This window comes from Notechis scutatus, chromosome 2, assembly GCF_049901735.1.
Source record: "Notechis scutatus isolate UNSWTSFEM ecotype Mainland chromosome 2, rNotScu1.2, whole genome shotgun sequence".
NCBI lineage: Eukaryota > Metazoa > Chordata > Lepidosauria > Squamata > Elapidae > Notechis > Notechis scutatus.
The window spans coordinates 202,107,344-202,130,243 of NC_142010.1; the positions used below are offsets into that span (position 1 = coordinate 202,107,344).

General features: G+C 33.4%; 1 protein-coding gene across 1 annotated transcript in view; it reads left to right on the forward strand.

The window, feature by feature from the left end:
- The window catches only part of PCSK5 (proprotein convertase subtilisin/kexin type 5), a 145,336-nt gene that overhangs the window by 116,408 nt on the left and 6,028 nt on the right, over positions 1 to 22,900 (forward strand). The window contains exons 10-17 of the mRNA XM_026675098.2: positions 5,246 to 5,349; positions 10,467 to 10,584; positions 11,434 to 11,643; positions 12,449 to 12,585; positions 16,092 to 16,235; positions 16,714 to 16,816; positions 18,761 to 18,954; positions 20,938 to 21,022. Of these exons, the coding sequence (XP_026530883.1) occupies positions 5,246 to 5,349; positions 10,467 to 10,584; positions 11,434 to 11,643; positions 12,449 to 12,585; positions 16,092 to 16,235; positions 16,714 to 16,816; positions 18,761 to 18,954; positions 20,938 to 21,022 (1,095 nt within the window). The remainder of the gene's footprint in view (positions 1 to 5,245; positions 5,350 to 10,466; positions 10,585 to 11,433; positions 11,644 to 12,448; positions 12,586 to 16,091; positions 16,236 to 16,713; positions 16,817 to 18,760; positions 18,955 to 20,937; positions 21,023 to 22,900) is intronic.

Consider the following 22,900-nt stretch of genomic DNA (forward strand, 5'->3'; position numbering starts at 1 on the left):
AGTGACGTCAAAGAAGTAGGCTTGTTCTGTAGTTAGGTCAAGGGTGAGTTTAATAATGGGGTAAAAGTTGTTGAAATTATGGTGGAATTTCATAAGAGATTCATTCCTATGTATCCTGATGATGAAAATGTTACAAATGAATCTAAACGGGGGCTTCAGAGGGTAGGATTTAAGAAAATGTTCCAAGTCAGCCATGAAAATTTCACCATATTGAGTATAAATGTGCCATAGCTATGTCACTAATTTGTAGTATTTGTGCAATTATTGCCAAGTGTAAAATAGTTCTACTACAAAGTCACACAAGGCTTGCTGTTTTTGCATCAGTGATGATGGTCCTGATTTTATTGTTAAAATGGTAAAATAGTATTGTTAGCAAGATCTATCTGTTTATTTATTCCGTTTATATGCTTCTCCCCATCTAAACAAGTGAATCTGGGTAGCAAACAAAACTAAAAGAAAGTTAAAACAACTAAAGTGGTACAAAAATTAAAATAGATAGCAAGAATATTTATTATTAATCAGAATTACATCATATATCATATACCATAACTACTATTATAACCAAGAAATAAATCCCTGCACATATACCAAAGGAGCTTTTCCAAAAGACAACTGTACTTTCTAGATTTTTTTCCATCAAAATGTTTCACTTCTCATCCAAGAAGCTTCAAAGTCCATCTAACTTTTAGAAAAGCATCTTTCAGTCAACCATGACCTGGGTGATTGAGAATCTCCATTCCCTGTACATGCTTGGCCACTAGGTCCAGAACCATTTTTTTTAAGCATTAAAGACCAGCAGATTTTAAATGTTATTTTTAATAATAATTGTTTCTAAATTTTTCCCCACCTTTGCCCTCCCTCCTCACCACAGTAAATTTTACATCAACCTAGCCACTCTGATCTGATGAAGTGAATGATAACCATGAAAGCTTATTCTGCTTAATGAAATTTGTTAATCAAAGAAGATGCTACAGATTCTATCTCTTCATTGGCAACTTTAAGACTTGTGGACTTCAACTCTGAAATCATCAGCCAGCATGTTGAGATTGGTTGGACACCCCTGCTTTAGGGTATCAATTCAATATTTAGCCTATCATGGATCTTTTGAAGACATTCTTTGCTTTTCCATGTCTTTTTCAATCTTACAAATGTTATTATAATACTGCTTCTTGTCTGTTTTACTAGCTAGCAGAATTTTTTAGGAGAAAAGCAGTCCTACTTTAAAAATTCATGAACTCTATGAACTAGAGCTCATAAACTCTAGCCAGGAGTTTACGTTGTCATATTCACCCTTCACAAACTTGTGTACAAATAAATTACATACCTATGAATTGTAAAGCATTCTTCAATATCCTTATATTAGAATTGATTATTTTAAATAATGGTGTTTAAAAATTTCTACCCTATGTTTTTTTTTTTTTTTTTTTTTTTGAATGATAGATGTAGAGACTATAACAGGATTGGGGGGAAAACATATAAGAACATTTTGATATTTTTCATTTTTTAGTTCTCTTTTACTGCTTTATGTGGTAGTATACAAAGACAAATAGAAGGAAAGTAAAACTTTTAATTCAATACTCCTGCATTGCTTAACTATAGGAAAAAGCCAAAGAAGATATTGAGAAGTAACCTCACAGTGCTCAACCGTGGAACTAAATATTTTAGATATTTGGATTAAGAAATATTAAGTAGAAGTTGGAAGTATTTTATAAATTATAAAATTAATTAATACTGGAAGTTTTAATCATCCTGTTAATTAAATTTAGGAACAATCATTAAAGTATGACATTTATGTATGTAGTTTAACAGGCACTACAGTGTCTCCTAGTGACAACAAAGCAAAGTACAAGCAGATACATTTTGTGACATGAATTTTGAAGAAGTGGAACTATAAACATTTTACTTTTAAATAAAAACTAAATGCAAACCAGAAGAATTTTTGACAAATAGAAATTTCTCTGCTATGTTCCCTATAAATTCTCAGTAATTCTATGGCTAATTTGTTCCTAAATATAATCCAAGTTGAACTCTGTAAAATACATCAGAGAAAAAGTTCGAGAGCTGTCCTTATTAATTCAGTAATGGACAAGCTTGTGGTAGGCCCCAAGGGCCATTCTATGTCTCAGTGATATATTTCCAGATATCATTCCCAAATTTTTATAGCCAAGATTTTCTTTCCTTCTTTTCTAAAGGTACAGAGTACAAAGTCTGCATAAGGTTGAACACATCTGTTTTACATCATTAAATGGGTTTTTTTTACTCTAATCTCCTGGCTATATCACTGGTTTAGCAAACAGTCTCTCCTAGAAAAGTATTTTACTCCATTAAGCAGGTGGCTGTGCAAACTGAATATATACAGTAGCTGAATTAAAGGAGAAACATACAGTATATCAAAGGAATTGTGCAGTAGAAGTTTTGTGCTAGGACAGACATAAATTTGATATAGTGTAGATTAAGTCTTAAGATCAAATTGAAGGCTTTTGGTATTCATGTTGCTTGTTTACTGCAAGGATATATAAATTGACATTGCACAGATATATGTGGTCAGACTCACTTTTTCTTGTTTTTATTTCTCTGTATGGTTTTATCTTGTTAGAGAAGACAACTTCCTTATTATTTGATTTCAAACTGTTAAAAATATTGTACTATTATTTCTATAACTGGGACCTTGAAACCATTTGTACACGAATAGGTACAAAACAGAACCACCAGATTACACTAGCAAGCATGTAGGTGATGCTGTGTAATTAAGTGGAGTTTAATTCCATCTTTATGAATTTTAATATAAATTGGATTTTCTCCATTCATTTTTTTCTTTGCTTAATTTTAGTGCTAGAAGACAAATGTTCATGGCAAGCAACAAAATATATCTTTCACGTTCAGAAGTATATTAAGAATATTCTTAGAACATATTCACTTAATAGAACATAATGTTCTTAGAACAAACAGAACATAATATGCTTAGAACAATAAGAACATCATCATTATTTGAGTTTAAACATGCTTGGGATAAGCATGTCCCTCAGCCAACAAAAATTAAATAAAAATGAATAAAATATAAAAATGATTAAAAATAACAAATAGATAAATAAATTGAAAGAGCATTAAAAACAATTAAACTCAAAGAGCAGATTCAGTGGACCATTAGGTCTTTTTCTGCCATAGATTTTGTATGTTTCTAAGAATATTAAAATATCAGAAAATGCATTTGTATCAAGGCAGAAGTTTTATATCTATATAGGAATATTTATAATTGTGGCTGGAATGAAGACAAAGAGTTTTGCTTGAGAAAATTATGTTATCATTATCTATGTTAGCATTGTCTAGTTCAGGGATGTCAAACACAAGGCCCATGGGCCAGAGCCGGCCCACAATGTGGTCGGATCCGGACTGTCCTGGAAAATGTAAGAGGTCAGCCTGGTCTGCCCAATACAAAGTGGAAACATCAGGCCAGCATGGCTTCGGCCTGGTCTACCTAGTACGAAGAGGAAACATGCCAGCAGTTTGGCCAGTGTCATCAAGCTGGCCATGCCCACCCAGTTGATCATGCCCAGTCTGCCACACCCAATGAGTGGCATCAAGTTGGCCATGTCCACCAGTTGGCCACACCCACCCAGTTGGTCACATGCCTGCCCGGCCCCCCAAGGTCAACCACAGCCCTGATGCAGCCTTCAATAAAATTGAATTTAAGACTCCTGGTCTAGCTAGTAACCTGCTTCCTGAAACTAAAAATGTGATTCTGGATTACAATCCTAATCCTTTCTGATAGAAAAATATAATCTGAACATGAATTGTGCCAACAACTGTTGATTAAATTATATTAACAGATAGGAAAGAACAACAGCAAGATGCTATTATATAAAACCCTTGTTTATACTGAGTAAATAAGCAACAGTGGGATATGAAAGAAATTTTAATCGGGACCTTGTAGCTACAAATATGAAATTAACACCGATTTTAGATTACTCCAGAATACAATTTTATTTATTCAAAAGCATAAACATTTTTTTTAAAGTAGAGAAGTCCTTACACCAGTTATGTACCACCAATTTTGAGTTTTGCTGGCGTTATCTACCATAACTACCATTTATTTTTCTTTGCCAACAAAGATTGATTGATTCTGCTATGTATGTAATGCCTAGCCTGTTTGCAGGCCAACTCTGTATTATCTGTCCATGTTATACAAAATCTGTCCTGGCTCCTAACAATATGATTCATAAATTGTTTGGGGTGATCTTCTTTGTTGCTGGTTGCTAGGAGGGGTGCTTCTTTACAAGAACAGGCATATGTACACACATAGGGCACAAAAGCTTACACCTTTTCTCTGTAGTTGATATGATTTTATAATTGGGAAGTATCATTTACATTGGAGATGTTGTTTTTAACTGTTGGGTTTTTAATCTTTGCATACTGCCAGTAGTCACTGAGATAGGCAAGCATATAAATTTAAATAAATAAAATGTGGGGAGATGCTGTTTCCCCAAATTTAGCAAATTTTGGAATCTACCAGCACAAGGGTCAGAATCAGGATCAGAAATCTTCCCAGTGCTTTCTTATCTCCAACAAAATCTCTTGAACTTAAGCCATGCTGTAGCATCTGGTCCTTGCAACACAAGAATGAAATAATCATTATAAGCACAATTTACAAGGAGACTTCATGTTAAAGTTTTTTTTTTCTCATTGTAGCCAAAGTTGCTAGAGCATGGGTTGGGTATGAACATAACCAGCACACTCTATTCGCAGCTTAGTATAGAAGTGATGATGTCTCTAATAAAGGAGAATATTTGTAGCTCAGGGTTGAAATGAGGGGTCCCTGGTGCTCTCTGACTTTGCTTGTTTTCTTGTTTCATTGCCCAAACTAGGTAACATTATCAGTCTACAACAAAACAAGCAAGGTCAGAGAACACCAAGGTCTCCTGATGTAGTCTCCAAGTGTCATGGCACGGCCTAGCCACACTGACAAGTAGCCTCACTTCAAAGAGAGGCCATAACACAGTGAGGCTATACACATGCAAAAGCTTAAATATCACATAACAATTAACTATTATCTATTTTTTCATGCAATTGAAATAGTTTTCTGTTTGTTAAAAATATCTTCAAAATATTAATTATGAACAGGACTAATTTAACCCATAATTTATTCTTGCTCTGAACATTTTTGACATTTTTCTCTCTTTTAGATAACCACCTCTGCGTCTTTGCTTCTCTCCTTTTAGAAAATCACATTTTTATTGTCTTTTTCTAGTCGTTTACTAACATGGAGGGATATTCAACATATTATTGTAAGAACTTCACAGGCTAGACATCTAATTGCCAATGACTGGAAAACCAATGCAGCTGGTTACAAGGGTAAGTTGTCATTTCATAGTCAACATTTCGGTCCCTAATATTTCTTTATTTCTAAATTTCCCTTTATATTTTTCCCTTTAGTGTCAAGTGTTTTCCTACCAGGTATAGTTCATGCAGTTTCTTTTTATTTACACTAATACAGTAAATAATCAAGATCAAGAATTATGTTCTTGCGTATAACTGATTCAGGTAAAATAAGGAATCCTCGCTACAAAGAAAATATTATTCTTGAAAGTAAAAATGATTCTCAGCTACCTCTTATAAGGGTTGATTGGGGAAATCTGTTAGTTAAATATTATTGATAGCTAAATAATATAAATTTAAACAATATGCATTTCCTGAGTTCTAAGAAAAGTATACTACAATGTACACATTGATATTATTTGGTAAAATTCATTATTAAATAAACTGTGAACTTAAATGTAAATATTGAGAATAGTATTAACAAAAATATGCGTATGAAGGAATACATAAAAATATGCATTTGGAGAAACATCTTGCAAAAATTGTATTATGAAATTTACATATAAATATGAATACATTAAGGAAAAGGGAATATATAAATGAAAACATTGGATAAATATGCATGGTGAACTGACATAAAGATGAAGGAACATGTCATCTGAAAAAGTGAAATCTTAAGCAAAATTAAAACTGAGTATTCCTTGCTCATGTACTGACAAAATTATTTCTGAATTTAAACATTAGGTTTTCAAATAGTACCTGCAATATTATAATTTCTTTTTTTCTTTTGGAAAATATGTTTCTAACAACTCTTTCACATAAATCAGTTGTTTAAAATAGTAAGACATTTGAACTTTATATATATGTTTAATGAATGATACTGATTTTAATTTAATGTTTATAAGAAAAAAATTCATAGCACACATAGTAGAAATGCAAGTGCCCATGTAGGACATAACAAATTCTAAGTCATAATTTTCAGTTGGAAGTTTAATTTTTTTTATCTTTTATGTTCTTATCTACTTTAACATTTATTATATTTTGTTGATAGCATAAATTGAAAAATTATTCACATTGTATGTTAATTATTTTTAATTATTTAATTATTTAATTTATATTTCACCTTTTCTCAAGGAGTTTATTAGCCATCAAATATTTCTCACTGCGGTGCAAAATAGCAACAGTATATAGCGAGTATGATTCTAAATGCTACAATAATTGCAGAAAATATTGTTAAAATAATTGAATGCTGCTTTATTATTTATGCAGCTTAATTTATTTGCTACTTTTCTCTGAGAACATTTTATATTTAACTTATGAAAACCAAATAGTGTATAAGATAGCAGGAAAAATTAATAAATATGACTGGGATATAATTAATAAATATTATTGTGCCATATTGCTTGGAATGTTATCCATTGTATGAATGTAACAAAACACCTAGCAGATGAGTCCACATTAAGATAAACATTATTAATATTATTTTCTGTCATAACTATAGTTATTCATGAAATCTATCCCACTGCATTTGTAACAGTTGCAAGTTACTACTCCATATAGTGCAATATATGTAGTGTATGTAGTTATACACTACCTCATACTAAATTATAAAAGAGGAAGAAAAGAACAAAATAATCCCTATTCACTATGGAGCTGAAGAATCAACTTTAACCTAATTAAAGTGAATAGTTTTAAGTCAATTATTTTGGCAATGTAAGCTGAGCAAATGGTTTCAATAAAACTATAACTCCCTTTCAACCTCTTGTTAGTTTTGGATGAAGTAAAGCAAATGATTCAGATTAAATAGCAACCTCCAGTGTTTAATTTGATGTGGGGAATATATACGTGCACACTGTATACTGCTTCTGGCAAAAATGAAACTCTATTTTACTATTGCACGTGGCATTATTTAGTGTAATATTTCACTATTGTCCCCAGCTGCAGCCAAAAATAATAATTAAAAACCTGTTTTTCATGGAATGAATTACACAGATCAGACTGAATCCCTTTGGAAATGTACTATAATTCTCTTTATGGTTGGAACATATTTCTTCAATGACAGTATAATAATAAGGTGTATGAGGAAAACAAGCCAAGCAGTTTTCTAAAACTAGCCTTGGCTGCAATCTTATCTACACACATTTAGCCATTTACTGACTAAAGCTATAATGCTCTCCTACACACTTTTACCAAATAAACTGCACTATTCAAAAACAGCATGGAGGACAATGAGGTTCCTTTACTTTTTCCTCCACAAGATATAAACAAACAGCCAAATGGCAGGTTTGTGAGGATATTACTTTAGAAATAAAAAATCACAGAGTGCTCAAAAATCACTGAAAACTTGTACTCAAAGGTGGGTTAACATTTTGTTTCCTTGAACTGCTTAACTAGTTTGTTTGGCAATCCCAGGTTTAAGGACTTTCACTACTATGGAGTTTAAATCAACAGTTATTTTTTTAAAGTAGAAATGTAGACATTGATCCCCAGAGGGATAAGTTAAACTAAATCCGTTAGACTAGTGAAGTTTTTTGGCCTTGTCTTACCCATGGATTTGAGGAATAGACATTAAATACAAATACCTAGGAAAACATATTTGTTTAATTGCTTTTAACTAAATGAATGCCAGGTATCAATTCACTTCTAAAAGTTGCCCAAAGTCAAGCTGATTTGAAAAATCTTTGTTCCTACTATCTACTGTTGGCTGTCCAGAATGGTAAAAGATAATTTTACAACTGCTGAAATGTTCATAAGTAAATGAAACTATTTAAGGGAAATGAATGAATGAAAACTGAATCTCCCAACCTTCAAGTTCCATATCTGCATTAGAACCAATGATTCTTATTCTCACTGAGTATGCCTATATACCTGTAACATATACTGTAGTTTATAATATTTAATATAAAATATAGAAATTTGTATCTTCAGTAATACATTATTTATGAAGAACTATTCTTCTAGAACATTCTTTATCACTTCATGCAATATTTGGTAAGAGGAGAGGAAGAAGGATGATGATGATGATAATGGTGATGATGATAGTCTATGCCATAGTCATTGAAAGACGTTTAAAGAAGAAAAGAGCAAGCAGAAAATTCTTCCAATCTCAAAGAGATGACAGTAGTGACAGATCTGTTTTATAAAAATCAAATATAATGATTGTGATCTTAAATTGAGGATTACCTGTATATAAACGGGAGCAAACCTTATACTCACTAGCACTGTTGATGTTACCTAGGCAGGTAATGAAATATTTGTAAGCCAATAACCAACACGGAGAGTACCAAGAATCCCTCCAAAAACAGTTTCAGATCACCATATATCCTTTTGGAAATCAACAAATTTTAACTTGTTTTCTTTTTTAGTAGAATTCACATGGGAAATAATGCATGTCAAATAATAAATAAGTATATGCAGGAGTTTGAGGCTAACTACTACAACATTTTTAATTTTTAAAAGAGAAAATTGTCTCTTTAAAAAAATAAACAGAATTGGATTGTACTTTACCAGTATTGATTCCTTTTAATAAAGCAAACATTGATGTGATTCATATGGAAAGGTTAGCAATTTTTGTGTATATTATTCATGTGCAAGAATAACCTTTCCAGTCTAGGACACAGGTGTTTTCAAAAATGGTATGCCCAGAGTTATGTTTTTCAGGCAATTACAGTCTTAAGTATTACTTAAAAGTCATTTCTAAAGTTAGGTTTTTCAGGCAATTACAGTCTTAAGTATTACTTAAAAGTCATTTCTAAGATGTGAACATAATGCCTTCAAGAGGTTCTAGGATTGGTTAATATCAGTAAAAATAACCCTCACAGCTTTAATTTACACACACATAAAAGGATAACTTTATAGCGTGAGATTGGATGGATGTTCCCCCCCCCCATTCAAAATGCAGAGGATCGGCTAGTTTTAGCAAACCTGTAATGTTTCCCCAAAATTGTTATTATCTAGTCTGTGAAAATGATGGGTTTGTCTTGATTCTGGCAGCTGCTTGGACCAATCCATTTGATCAGAAACTTGAAAGTACAGTGCATTTCAGACAGCCATCCATCAGTTGTCTGGAACATTTCCATATGGAAACTTTAATAACTGCTCAGCGTGATTCTTCTTGAATTGGATTGAGGAGGGATTATACTTAAATGTATATTACGTGTGCATTTTTTTAAATGGTAGGGTACATCAGACTGTACTCATTATTCATCACCAAAACCAGTTTGAAACATTAAGAGTAGTGACATTCATGGCAAATTAAACTAGACATTATAGTATTGAGTGATAATCTTTTTTCAAGAATGAAAAATGAATTTTTTTAAAAGTGACCATATGAATACATTTTGGCTATTTTTTGATGGGAATAATACAAAGATCTTGGTTTTTAAAAAGTAATGTGTATTTCTCCAGATAATCCATCAGATTTACTGATATCAGTCCTCAAAGTACTGCAATTTATTTCCTAACATGGAGAGCAGTCCCAGTTCTATTCTTAAAACTTACAATGTAAATTGTTAATGGAGTATTAAGCCCATAATTTACCCTGCTTTGGATACAACACTTTAGTCTCTATCATGATATTTGTATATCATTGATTAATAATGGTTATTAAAGACCTAACTCTTATCTCTAATACTTTGACAAACTATTAGCTGGACTTGCTAAATTGTGTGTCATTGGATAAAGCCAACAAGACAAACTCAGGGCTGGTGGGAGTTATAACGCATAAATTTAACCCACAAAACTCAGGATGTATTGAGCATGGGATAAATTAAAACATATATGCTCTGCTTCCAAGAATTATTCCCATCACCTTTTAAAATTCTTTATCTAATTTTCTACAGCTTTCTCCATATAGTGGAGCTTTCTCCTGCTAGTGATGCCTTTCACTATCTTTGCCCTGATTGCAAAAATCATATGGAGAAAAATAAACTGATCGTATATGTAAACATCAAACCCAAAACCTACATTAATAATAAATATTATCAGACCAATTATTGCAGCTCTAGCTGGCAGTTTTAAGAAGACAGGATACATGTAGTATTATGAAACAATGTATTTTTGAGTAAAAGGAATTAAATAGAGTATAAATCTTTGAGTTGTACGAAAACGAAAATAACTACTCCGAGATTAGAATAATGTTTTATGTTTTGTAGTCAGCCATTTATATGGATATGGATTGATGGATGCTGAAGCCATGGTGGTAGAAGCAGAAAAGTGGACAACTGTCCCTCCACAGCATGTCTGCATTGAAAACACAGATCGACAAATCAAGTAACTTTTATTAAAGATATTGACCAATATATTTACTGAGACTGTGAATGGTGGCTACTTTTTTTTTTACATGAATGTTTTTATAAGCTAGTTGTTAAACAGGATCTTCTTTGCTCCTTGCTGAAAAAAAAGTAGTGCAAATTATGCTCAATAAGAGTTTCTGCGTGCTGTTTGGACATGCTCCATGCTTATTCAATCTATGGATACTCAGACAATGTAGGGGAGCCTTTGAATTATCCATGCCACTTTTCAAGGGAGTAACAATTAACAGTTCGGGTAATAGGTTCATAAGTTTCAGTAGGTTTATTAAGCACTTCTCCAAATGATTCTCACAGCCTTACACAGACAGAGAGAGGAGGAAAAAATATACAAGTAGTTCTCAATGTATGACCACAATTGAGCCCAAAATTTCTACTGCTAAGCAAGACAGTTGTCACGTGAGCCCCATTTTACTACCTTTTTTGCCACAGTTGTTAAGTGAATCACTGCAGTATTTAAGTGAATCATGGCATTGTTAAGCAAATTTGGCTTTCCCTGATTGACTTTGCTTGTCATAAGCCAGCTGGGAAGGTTACAAATGGTGATTTCATGACCCTAGGTTAGTGCAATAATTGTAAATACATGCCAGTTGCCAATCACCCCAATTCTGATCATGTGACCATGGGGATGCTGCAATGGTTGTAAGCGTGAAAATTGGTTGAGTCACTTTTTTCAGTGCCCTTGTAACCTCAAACAGTCACTAAATGAACTGTTGTAGGTTGAGGACTAGCTGTATTTCAGAGATGTTTTAGATATGATAAATTTATCATAGTCATTGGATATTTAATTTGGCATGTATTTTTCAAACAGAACAATACGACCAGATAATATTCGTAATGGACCAGATAATGGCGTTCGTTCAATATACAAAGCCACAGGATGTGCAGACAATGCCAATCACCATGTAATATATCTGGAACATGTGGTGGTACGAATCACTATTACACATCCTCGGAGAGGTGATCTGGCAATTTATTTAACCTCTCCTTCTGGAACAAGATCTCAGCTATTGTCCAACAGGTACTTAACTTTCAGTTTTATGGAAGTTCATTTTCCAAATTGGGTGCGCTTAAAAAAATGTATGAACTTTTTAAAAAGATAAATTGAGGAACCACTCAGGAAATGGATGGAAATCAAGTGGAAATCTCAAATTTTGTTATGAGCATTAATAGAGGCAAAAATAACTGTAATCTTTTGCAATAGTTTTGTTCAATACTGGAAATGATAATTGCAAATTATGAAAGAGTAGAATAAGAACAGTAGTTCAAAAAAAACAGTTGAAGGAAAAAATAAATCTTTATGAAAATTTGTCTCCATGATCGCTTGTATATTGACTTATTAATTCAGAAGAAACTGAAATACATAAATAGTATTACACTTGGCCCATTATTATTGATTAATAATTTGGCAATGATAGCTAAGAGTTAATGTTCACTTTCTTATTTCACAATTATGGCATACATAGGTTAGATATATTAAAATAAAATCATGCCAGACCATATGAATAATGTCACTTATAGTTCACAAACGTCTAAATTTTTTAAATGTTTGTGCTTTATTATTGTTAGATTTATTAACAGAATATTTGTGCAATTTGACCATTTATATTAGCATTTATACTCATAAAAGTTGGGTCATAGCTAGTGGTTCCAAAATGCAGCATGACTTCCAGAATCCTTATGAAGATCCCTATATTCTTTACTTAAAGATGTTGGAATCTGACAGAAACCCATATAGATTATGATCAATTGCATTAAATGCAATTTTTAATAAATATATTTTTCTTCTGTGTTTATACATACATTATTGTGCTTTTCTTTAAAAGATTATTTGACCATTCTATGGAAGGTTTTAAAAACTGGGAGTTCATGACAACTCACTGCTGGGGTGAAAAAGCAGCAGGTGATTGGATTTTAGAAATCTATGATACTCCATCTCAACTAAGAAATGTAAAGACTCCAGGTATGAACAAGTTATTCTGTTGGTTATTCACTTTACTTTTTATCTATTTAATGTAATATAGCACAGTGTAGTTGCTGAGTTGAGTTATAAAGATAAAATATTGTTTAGACTCAAAAAGTGAAACCTCTTTTGCTATATGTCAAAGTCTTCCAGCATCAATAGCCAGAAAACCTTGGTATTAATCATCAAATGACTTTTACACACTCAGCCATGATATCTGCTGGGAAGATTGGGTGATACTCCAATTGTGGAGATGACAAAAGAAGTATTAACCTCCAATTTTGACACCATAAAATGCTTTTTCACAGAGATTTAACTAACAGCATTTCAACTACAGGATTCTGAGGCATTTATAAAGCAGCTTCAGATTTCTGTGTTTCTATGTAATAACGTTAGATAACTCAGTTGATTAGATCAGCTGTAGTTTAATTGAGATTGCTGTGAAGCTAGTAGAGAAATCTTACCTTGCCTCACCTTCTAGAACTTGAGGTTCAGGTTACAGCAAATACAAGCTTTAAGGTTTTGAAACTCTATCTGTTCTACTCAGAGAAAATGAACAGAAGAATGATGGTAAGTTTTTTTTTGTTTTTTTGTCAGCCTCTCCATTCTCTTCAATATCAGAGGGGGGTAATAAGAAAAGCCTAGAGAAGTTTCAATTTTCCATCTCTTCCTTTTGGGTGCTGTAGAGAGTAAGATTTTGGATTGCTGCGGGACCTAAATGAGTTTTGGTTGGGATGTAATTTTCACTTCTTTATGTCAGCATTTCACATTAGCAAAAGCAAAGACATCAAATGGTTTCTGAGGATTAGAGAGCAAAAACAATGGGGATGCCTCATATATAAGTCAGCAGTATCCTATCAGTTGCTTGTAATTCAGACTATACATACAATCATATGCAGAACAGTTTATTTATTCATCTAGAATATTTACATATTTTTGTATCTTAAACTCAAAATACATGGGCAGCTCACAAATCACAAAATTACCATTAAAAACTCTGTGACAAAGGATAGACCTACCCGCTGGTTTTGTGAGATATTAAATAGGAACGGAATGCTTCAAACAACCCCATGCTTCTGGAACTGCTGAAGTTATTTGCCACTACTATTTCTTTAATTAAAGATTGATACAACAAAAGGTGTTGCATTCAGAATTTGAAATATGTGGAAATGACTGGGAAATGTCGGGAAGAGACATAAAGTGGACTAGGGGTCTCTAACTCCCAGTCTGTGAACCAGCACCATGTCATGCCAGCAATCAGCCATGCAAGCAAGCAAAGTCCCATCCACAGGATGCAAACCACATCTCTGGTCTATGGAAAAACCTCTTTCCATGGAACCAGTCCCTAGTGCCCAAAGGGTTGGGGGCCACTGGACTAGATGATGGTCATGTAAAAATTATCTCAATCTACAGAAGGAGAAATAACATGAGAATGACTCATAAGGGACTTTCTCTACTTTTCTGAAAAGGTAAGGAAAGCAAGGGAAAATGGGTTTCAGACTAAATTTTCTGTTATTGGAGCCATGGTGGTGCAGTGGTTAGAATACAGTACTGCAGGCTGACTGCCAGCTGCAGTTAAAGTTTTACTGACTCAAGGTTGACTCAGCCTTTCATCCTTCTGAGATCAGTAAAATGAGGATCCAGATTGTTGGGAACAACATGCTGATGCTGTAAACCACTTAGAGAGGGCTGTAAAGCACCATCAAGCAGTATATAAGTCTAAGTGCTATTGATATTGCTACTTTATAATAATGACAGTGCCAATATTCATGATTTATTATTCTTGTCTGCACTACTTCAAAGGGCTGACTGGATTGTACTGGTATAGCTATTTTGTGCAAATGTAGGATGCTGATATTAATAGGAGTGAATATTTGGTTGTCAACTCTTCACTGATAATGGGCTATTTGTTGTAATATTGATTGGCTGTACAGGAATTCCTGGTGCTAAAAATATGGATAGAAATATCTTTTCCTCATGCCCAAGATTACAGAGAAGTCACCAATAATTTTACCCTCTGAATCATCTCATTTTTCATTTTTGCTACAAATTCTTTTAGTTAAGTATTTTATTTAAATGGTCAGGATACAATTCACACATAAACATTCATCATTTGATCTGGTATTGTTATTTGTTCAGCATTTCATCATTTGCAATTGAATGTGTTGTTTGCTTTGAACAGCATTGTAACTGATGAAATATGAAACTCTGCCTATGGAATAATGTGTTTTAGTCATATGAATTCCTACACAACAATGAAGTGGCATAGTTGTATGAAGAACAATGCCTTTGCTACAATCTTCTCATATTTTATCATCTCTAATTCATTCACACTAAAGAAAACTCTACCTGGAAATTATGTTTAATAATTTTTGGAGTTAGAAAGACTGAGCATAAGCAGCAATATAATTTAAATGTGTTGCATATTCTCATATGCAACACATATGACAACTTTTGCTTATCATGAAAATGCTAAGCAGATTGAATCTAATAAGCACTTGGATAGGAGATTGCCAGGAAGACTAGGACAGAAGCCTAGCAAAAACAAAAGCTAAGAATGAAGCAGTGACAAACCATTCCATACTATTGCCAAGAAAACTGTATAATGTGTCTATATAATCACCAGGAGTTGATATTAACTCAAGGAATTCTTGATATTTCCAGTTCCATATATAAATAATATAAATAATTTTAAATAAGCTATTTGAATAAGTGTGATATTTTATTATAATGCTTTATTTATTACAGCATTTCAAAACTCACTTTCCTGTCTTCCTCCTAATACTAAAATTGCAAATTCATATTGGTAGGTTTGAAGAGATGCAAGAAAAGAAAAAACAATGTTTTGTATTAATATGTTTTTAAGTATGTTCATGCACATTTATATGTCTTATATAGCTCTCTGGGTCCCAAAGCAGAACTGGCCCCCAATGGTGAACAACCTGAAGCTCTTTAATCTGTGCCATCATGTTAGGTTTTAAAATTGAGGAACAAGGAAGGGGTGATAATTGGAATCTAGTCCGCCTGTGCCCATAGTCACTGTCTCCCTTGCTTTCATTATCTTTACAACAATATTAACCACTCCATGCAGAATAATGAAACATTTTAGGCTTGACATCTAAAAAGGCACAGCAGAGAGGAAAAAATAAAAAGAGGAATAACAGGAAAGAGATAACTAGCAAACACAGCTGTAGTGAATCCTTTATACAAAGAGCCAGATGATCCTACCACTTCCAGAACAGTTGATCGTCCGGCACTTCCTCGCAGGGCAGTTCATCTCAATAGGTTCTATGAGGGAGGGAGGAAGAGCTCCCCCAATTGCAACAGTGAGTAGAGTGTTTCTTCTCTTCTCTTCTTCATTGGGCAGTTCATCCCTCGTGTCCTGAGCCAGATAGTTTCAACAGCAACAGGTAAAGTTGACAGTTCTTTGAAATATGCTACCATAAATATCAAAGAGAATACATTTCCTCATGGAATTTCATGTCTTCCCAATATGATTCACCTAGGTAAATTGAAAGAATGGTCCTTAGTACTTTACGGGACATCCATACAGCCTTACTCCCCAAGAAATGATTTTTTAAAAGGCGAACGAGTACGCATGAGTCCAATTGAAGACCCTACGGAAGATTATGGACTAGATGACTACTCAGGTAACATTAATTATTATATTTAAAATAATATCATTAATATAGCAAGATTTTTTTCTTGCCCTTTATCCATTTCCTCAACCAAGCCAAAAAAGAGGTCTCTAGTAACTTTGATTTCTATTCAATACTTTTTCTTATAACTTACGTTCTTATAGATATTTTGAATATTTGCATTTATAACTGCTATGAACAATATTTTACAAGCCACTTTATATTTTCTTTTCTACTTTCCTTCAACTTTTATTTCTTTGCTTGTACTTTGTTTTTTACTTTTATTTTTTCCTTTCTATTGGTTTGTGTTAGCTTTTACCTTCTTATTTAAAATTTTTAATAAAAATTATACATACATGTGTATGTATGTATGCAATATTTTCAGTTTTGATTTTTTTTTTTAACTTCCAAGCTATCTGATACAAAATGGACTTGAAGTAATTTCTATAAGGCAATAAAAATACAAGGATTCTTTGTCTTTTTTTCAAAGGTCCCTGCAATGCAGAGTGCAGTAAGGTTGGATGTGGTGGACCAGGGCCAGACCATTGCAATGACTGCCTACACTATTACTATAAATCTAAAAACAATACACGGTATGAAACAGTTATTACTTCTCATACAATATACATGCAATAAGCCAGTGTGAAACTAGTCAGAATTCCTATTTAGAAAACTGTTATTAGATTATACCAAGATGCTTCATTTTTGGTATTATCCCATTTAACATAGTATAAAACATTACACAATCAGCTGACTATAGGTAGTCCTCGTTTAGCTATCTTAATTGAGCCTGGCAACTTGGTTGGCAAATGAAGCAGTTGCTAAGTGAATCAGCAACTGTGTTTACAATCTTACTTTGGATTTTTATTTTATTTTTTGCTTAACATCTGCAAAGTTGTAAATGTGAGGAACTGGTCATAAAACCACTTTTTCATCATTGCTAAACTGTGAATTGTTGCTAAAGCTGGAATGTCCATACAGGGTTAAATGTATGTTATTGTAGAGGAATTTAGAGCTGATCTTTGGGAAAGTATGAAAGAGCTTTCATGGAAGAACTTGGACAAGAGATTATATAGTCCAGAGATGAGAAAGAAATTCAAAATAACCCCACCTAGATTTGGTTTAAAATAAGGTAGGACAGAAAGAAACTTGGAGAGACTTTCAAGAGTGATGTCACCTTTTGAGGTCAAGAGGGCCCAGTCAAGAAAGAAAAATGCAGGATTTCTAGGAATGCTGTTTTGTTACTGTAGGAAATAACAGCAGAATTTTGAACGCCTGTCTAAATAACACATTAACATCGCTATCCATTATATGAAAATACATATATTACAATCTTAATGCCATACATACATACATACATACATACATACATACATACATACATACATACATACTATTCTCATTTCAGATAAGCAGTGTTATGGAGAGCACACAAAGGAAGGAAGAAATAGTAAGCCAAAGATATTAAAAGCATGAGTTAAGATAGCATTCACTATATATCGGTGTAGCCCCCTGATTTTACAAATCGGTGCCAGAATTCTGCCGATGATCTTAGGCATAGGCATACTTAATAAATTTCCTAGAGATTTTGCATTCAGTTTTTCTGCCTTTCCCTTTGTACAGGGAAATCATGATAACATTTTTCTAATTGTCAGACACAGATGTAGTCTTCATCCTATACTAATCACATTGTGAGGTGATTCCATTAGAAGATCGCATATGTTAATAATTACACCATTAGTTACACAGTAGCCTTATTATTTCTTAACATTCTTACTTATTTATTAGTTCATTTTTATGTTTTTCTTGGACAGTAACATTTATAGCATTTGTTTCACTTCCACACTTTGACATATCACTTTCATTCCCATACAAATCCGTAAAATGCTCCTTCCAGCATTCCCTTTTAGTTTCATGCCAAATCATTTCATCGCTTATTTTCAAATCTATTTGCTCAGTTGGAAGCTCTTTATTTACCACTCCTCACCTACTTTTAAAACATTTTATTTCCATCAAAATTATTCTGCATTTTGTCTTTTTCCTTTGATTGTAATAATGCCTTTCTGTCTTGGGACTACATTCTTTGCAATATTTTTTCTCTATCCATATATTTATCTAAATTCTACTTTATGCCACTTTTAAAAAATAACTTGAACATTGGAAAGAGTTCAACAAGGTTAGAAATGCACACTTGAAATTTTGTCATGGAGGATGGGGTTTTTGAATTGATTTGGACCAATGATACATTTACTAAAATATTTGCATCTTAATTTTTGTAAATCATGCTCATCTAAAATGCAACTTTTTATCTTAAATATTGTATATGTACAGTTATATCGCTTTGTCCAATTAAGATTGGAAGTGAATTGAGGTGTGTTTGTTTAGACAAAAAGAAGTGTTTGATTTATACTGTATCTGGCTCTAGTATCGGGAAACCATTGTTCTGTTTTTGTTATCCAAACAAAATTATTTGTTACCTGATTAATTCTGTACAGCTCAATACCATCTCTATCTCTTATTGTGTTTTTACAATAAAGAATCTGTGTTCCCAACTGTCCACCTGGTCACTATAGCGCAGACAAGAAACGTTGTAAAAAGTGTTCACCCAACTGTGAAACATGTTTTGGAAGTCACAGTGATCAATGTAGTACCTGTAAACCTGGTTACTTTATCAATGAAGAATCTAGAAGTTGTATTACCTCCTGCCCAGACGGCTTTTACCTGGATAACAGTAAGATTTTTTTTACATTTTTCAGTTGTTATAATATTGGAAGGAACTGTAAAATTAAATACTTATATGCAGTACATTCAATATACTGCTGTTCATTTCATTTTGAATTCTGTGAAATTTAATCAGAACTTTAGAATTATATACCAAATAACTCAAATGTGGATTGACTGGACAGTCTTGAAAATCAAATCAAATCAGTGCATAAGCAAACAGATAAACTATTATTCAAAGCTTAATTGGACAAAGAAGATTATGTGATTTTGAAATAATAAAGTCAGATGAGAGTAAGAAAGATCTTCATAGCAGATCATTTGATATGTATGGGTAAGCAAAAAATAAAGTTATATTGTAACTACAAAAGAGGTGATTTTGCTTGATGTGACACAGTACAATAATGGGGTTTTAATTTCTAAGTAGCTTAAGATAGTCTTTATATAATAATGTTGCCAAGTTTCTGAAATGGAGGCAAGGAAAAGATATGGTTCGGTATGATATCATGTGGACATTTTGGTATGGTATAGCAAGGTTTAACAGTTTATTGAAGGTGCCAGCAGTGCTTTAAAAATAGGGCCAACAGCATGTTAGGAATAATAAGAAATCATTTTGAAAATAGATATGGCAATCCTGCACTCAAATGTTCATATCTAAATCAATGATGCAACTACATCTGGAATATTGTGTGAAGCTCTAAAAAAGATTTAGAAGAGCCAGAAAGATTCAGAGCAGAGCAACTAATATGATCAAGTAGCTTCCTCATGAAAACAAGGTTGCAATATTTGTGACTTTTTAGAGCAGAAAGAAAGCAAATGAGTGGGAACCTGATGGAGGAGTATAGAATTATGCATGGTGTGCATAAAATGGACAAGAAGAAGCTTTCCCCAAACACTAGAAACAAAGATCATCCTATGGAATTGAATCCTGGAAGAATCAGGACAAACAAACAAAAAAATTTTTCACACAATATATAATTCTACTTCAAAAACATTTGCCATGAGCTATGGTGCCATCTACAAGCTTGGCTGGCTTAAAAAAATAAAGTTAGTCCAATTAGTGGAAATAATGGGGATCAATTGCTATTAGCCTTATGCAATTGGTTGGCCATGATGAGAACAAACTGCTAGACTGTTCCAGGAGTACAATACAGCTGGGCACTGTTTATGCCTGCAACATTGGAGTAATCTGATTCAAAGAATAATTTACAATTTCAAATTTCAAAAAATCATTTTCATCCATTTTCATTTCCCACACAGTAATCATTAGAGAATAGTATACATCCATATGTGCTTCATTCTATAAAGCATAATTTACTCTGCTGTATAACTGTTATATAATTTGGAATACAGGTATTCCTCAACTTATGACCACAATTGAGGCCAAAATTTATGTTGCTAAGTGAGAAATTTGTTAAGTGAGTTTTGTCCCATTTTACATCTTTTCTTGCCACATTTGTTAAGTGAATCACTGCAGTTGTCATAAAAGCAGCACGGTCGTTAAGTGAATCTGGTTTTCCCCATTGACTTTGCTTGTCAGAAGATCGCAAAAGGTACACTGCAACCATCATAAATGTGAGTCAGCTGCTAACCATCCAAATGTAAATCACATGGCCATGGGGATGCTGCAATGGTTATAAAAGTAAAAAATGGTCATAAGTCACTTTTTTCAGTGCCGTTGTAACTTCGAATGGTCGTTAAGCAAACTGCTGTAAGTCAAGGACTACCTGTAATATATCCATATTCATGTAAGTTATGTATCCTATTTTTAAAAATGAGTATCTTTTGATGTTACTAAGCAGGCTTGCTATAAGTAAATGAAACAAAGCAGGATTTATTGAACAGTATTTTTCCAGATGTAATGACACCTTGGAAATATATTTACAATTACAAATAAGTTGGAAAAACTGGGATGTAAATTATTTAAGTGTTAATTTAATGTACTTTTGAATATGATAATCTTACTTTTTTTCTGCATTGTATTTCTTTCTAGATAAGATTGTCTGCCGTAAATGCAGTGAAAATTGTAGGTCATGCACTGAATTTCATACATGCACAGAATGCAGATATGGTCTAAGGTAAGGAAATGTTTGACTTTAATTAACATAATAGGGAAAGAAGTTTCTAACATTTCAGAAGAAAACAATATTTCACATTATATTTAGCTTTTAAGTGAAGAATTTTTTCAAGTTGTTTGCAAATATTTTTGCAAATACATTTATTGTCCTGGTTTAATCATGGATTAAAAAACTTTTAGTATGTAGAACATAAAAACCACTGTATTCTCATTCTGCACTATGTCTAATATTTAAGAATTATCATATAGAAAAAATAATTAATAATTTGTTTTTATAACTATTTCCATATCTTCTTCTGTGTTTTTTAGGTTCATAATAAGGCTAAATAATACAAAAATCAACAGTTGGAAGACAAAATAGGAAAGATTTCTTTAAAGGGCTAAAATTTGTAGCTTTGGTGTCTGCAACATATAACAATACTTATTTTTCATGGAAAATATAATCTGAATGAATTAGCTATTGCTAGATGATAGGTACAAGAAGCAATACTGAAACAACTTTTTTTAAAAATTGAAAAGATACATTTAATTCCACTCCAACTGAAGAATTGTCTTACTCCTTCACCACTTTACTTTTCTGGTACATACTATATATACCGTATTTATCGGCGTATAACACGCACTTTTTCCCCCCTGAAAATAGGGGGCAAATGATGTATGCGTGTTATACGCCGATATAATGTTAAGAAGCCTTCGGTGAATGCTGCTGGGATCGGGGATCAAGGACACAAATGAAAGAAGGGGAGGGAGGAAGCAACCGAAGCCTGTCCTTCTCTCTGGGTCAGCTCTCTCAGTCGCTCTCTCGCTCCTCCACCAGCACAGGAAGAAACTGCTTCAAAGAAGCGGGGGGCTTTCCTGTCGCCGCAGCTTCCCTGAAGCGCCCGTTTCTCCCCACCCCACCCCGTCCGCCCGCCCGCCCGCCCGCAGTGCTCCGTTCTGCCTGCCTGCCTGCCTTTGTTAATGGTTGAATCGGAACAGCTTCGGCTGAGTAAAAGAGGCGAATAGTTATTATTCTCAGCCGAAGCTGCTCCCAAACAACCAGAAACTAAGGCAGGCAGGCAGGCAGGCAGAATGGGACACTGTGGATTGAAGCGCGCGCGGGGTGGGAGTGGGGGTGAAACGGGCGCTTCGGAATAGCTGCGGCGACAGGAAAAGCCCCCCCCCCCGCTTCTTTGAAGCAGTTTCTTCCTTGGATGGTGGAGCAGCGAGAGAGCGAAGCCTCCTTCTCTTCTCTCCCCCCCCCCCCGGTCCTTGCAAAAATTTTCTGCTTGAAACCGGTCCCTGGTACAAAAAAGGTTGGGGACCACTGATTTACCTTATAAGTGGTAATAATATTAATAAAAAAAAAGTTCTGAGCTACCCTTATTTTGCTTCAAAGTTTTTATTTAGAAATTTAATTTTTTTTCCTGAAATTTCCCTCTTAAAATGAAGATGCGTGTTATATGCCTGTGCGTGTTATACGCCGATAAAAACGGTACTTGCTTGTACTGATAAAAAAAACCACAACATAAAATTGATACCATGGTCTAACTATGATGTAATCATCTCATTATAATGTAATGTTTTAATTACATATGTTATGTTCTTTAAGGCACATATGTATTCCTTACAGTACACATATCACTTCAGAGAGGAAAAAAAATTAAAGCTGCAACAGCCTTAGAGTGATTTGTTAAAATATCCATATTAAATTAGCAAGTACAAGGGACATGGATCTAAAAAAAAATCACCGACTAATAACAAAATTGCACTTCATAACTAAGCATAGCAGCTGAGAAGTCTGTTTGCTTTCAAAAAATGCAAGTATTTTCTGCAGTATTATGTTTCAGACTGAGATTCAATACATCAGTTATAAACACACCTTAATGAGACTTTAATA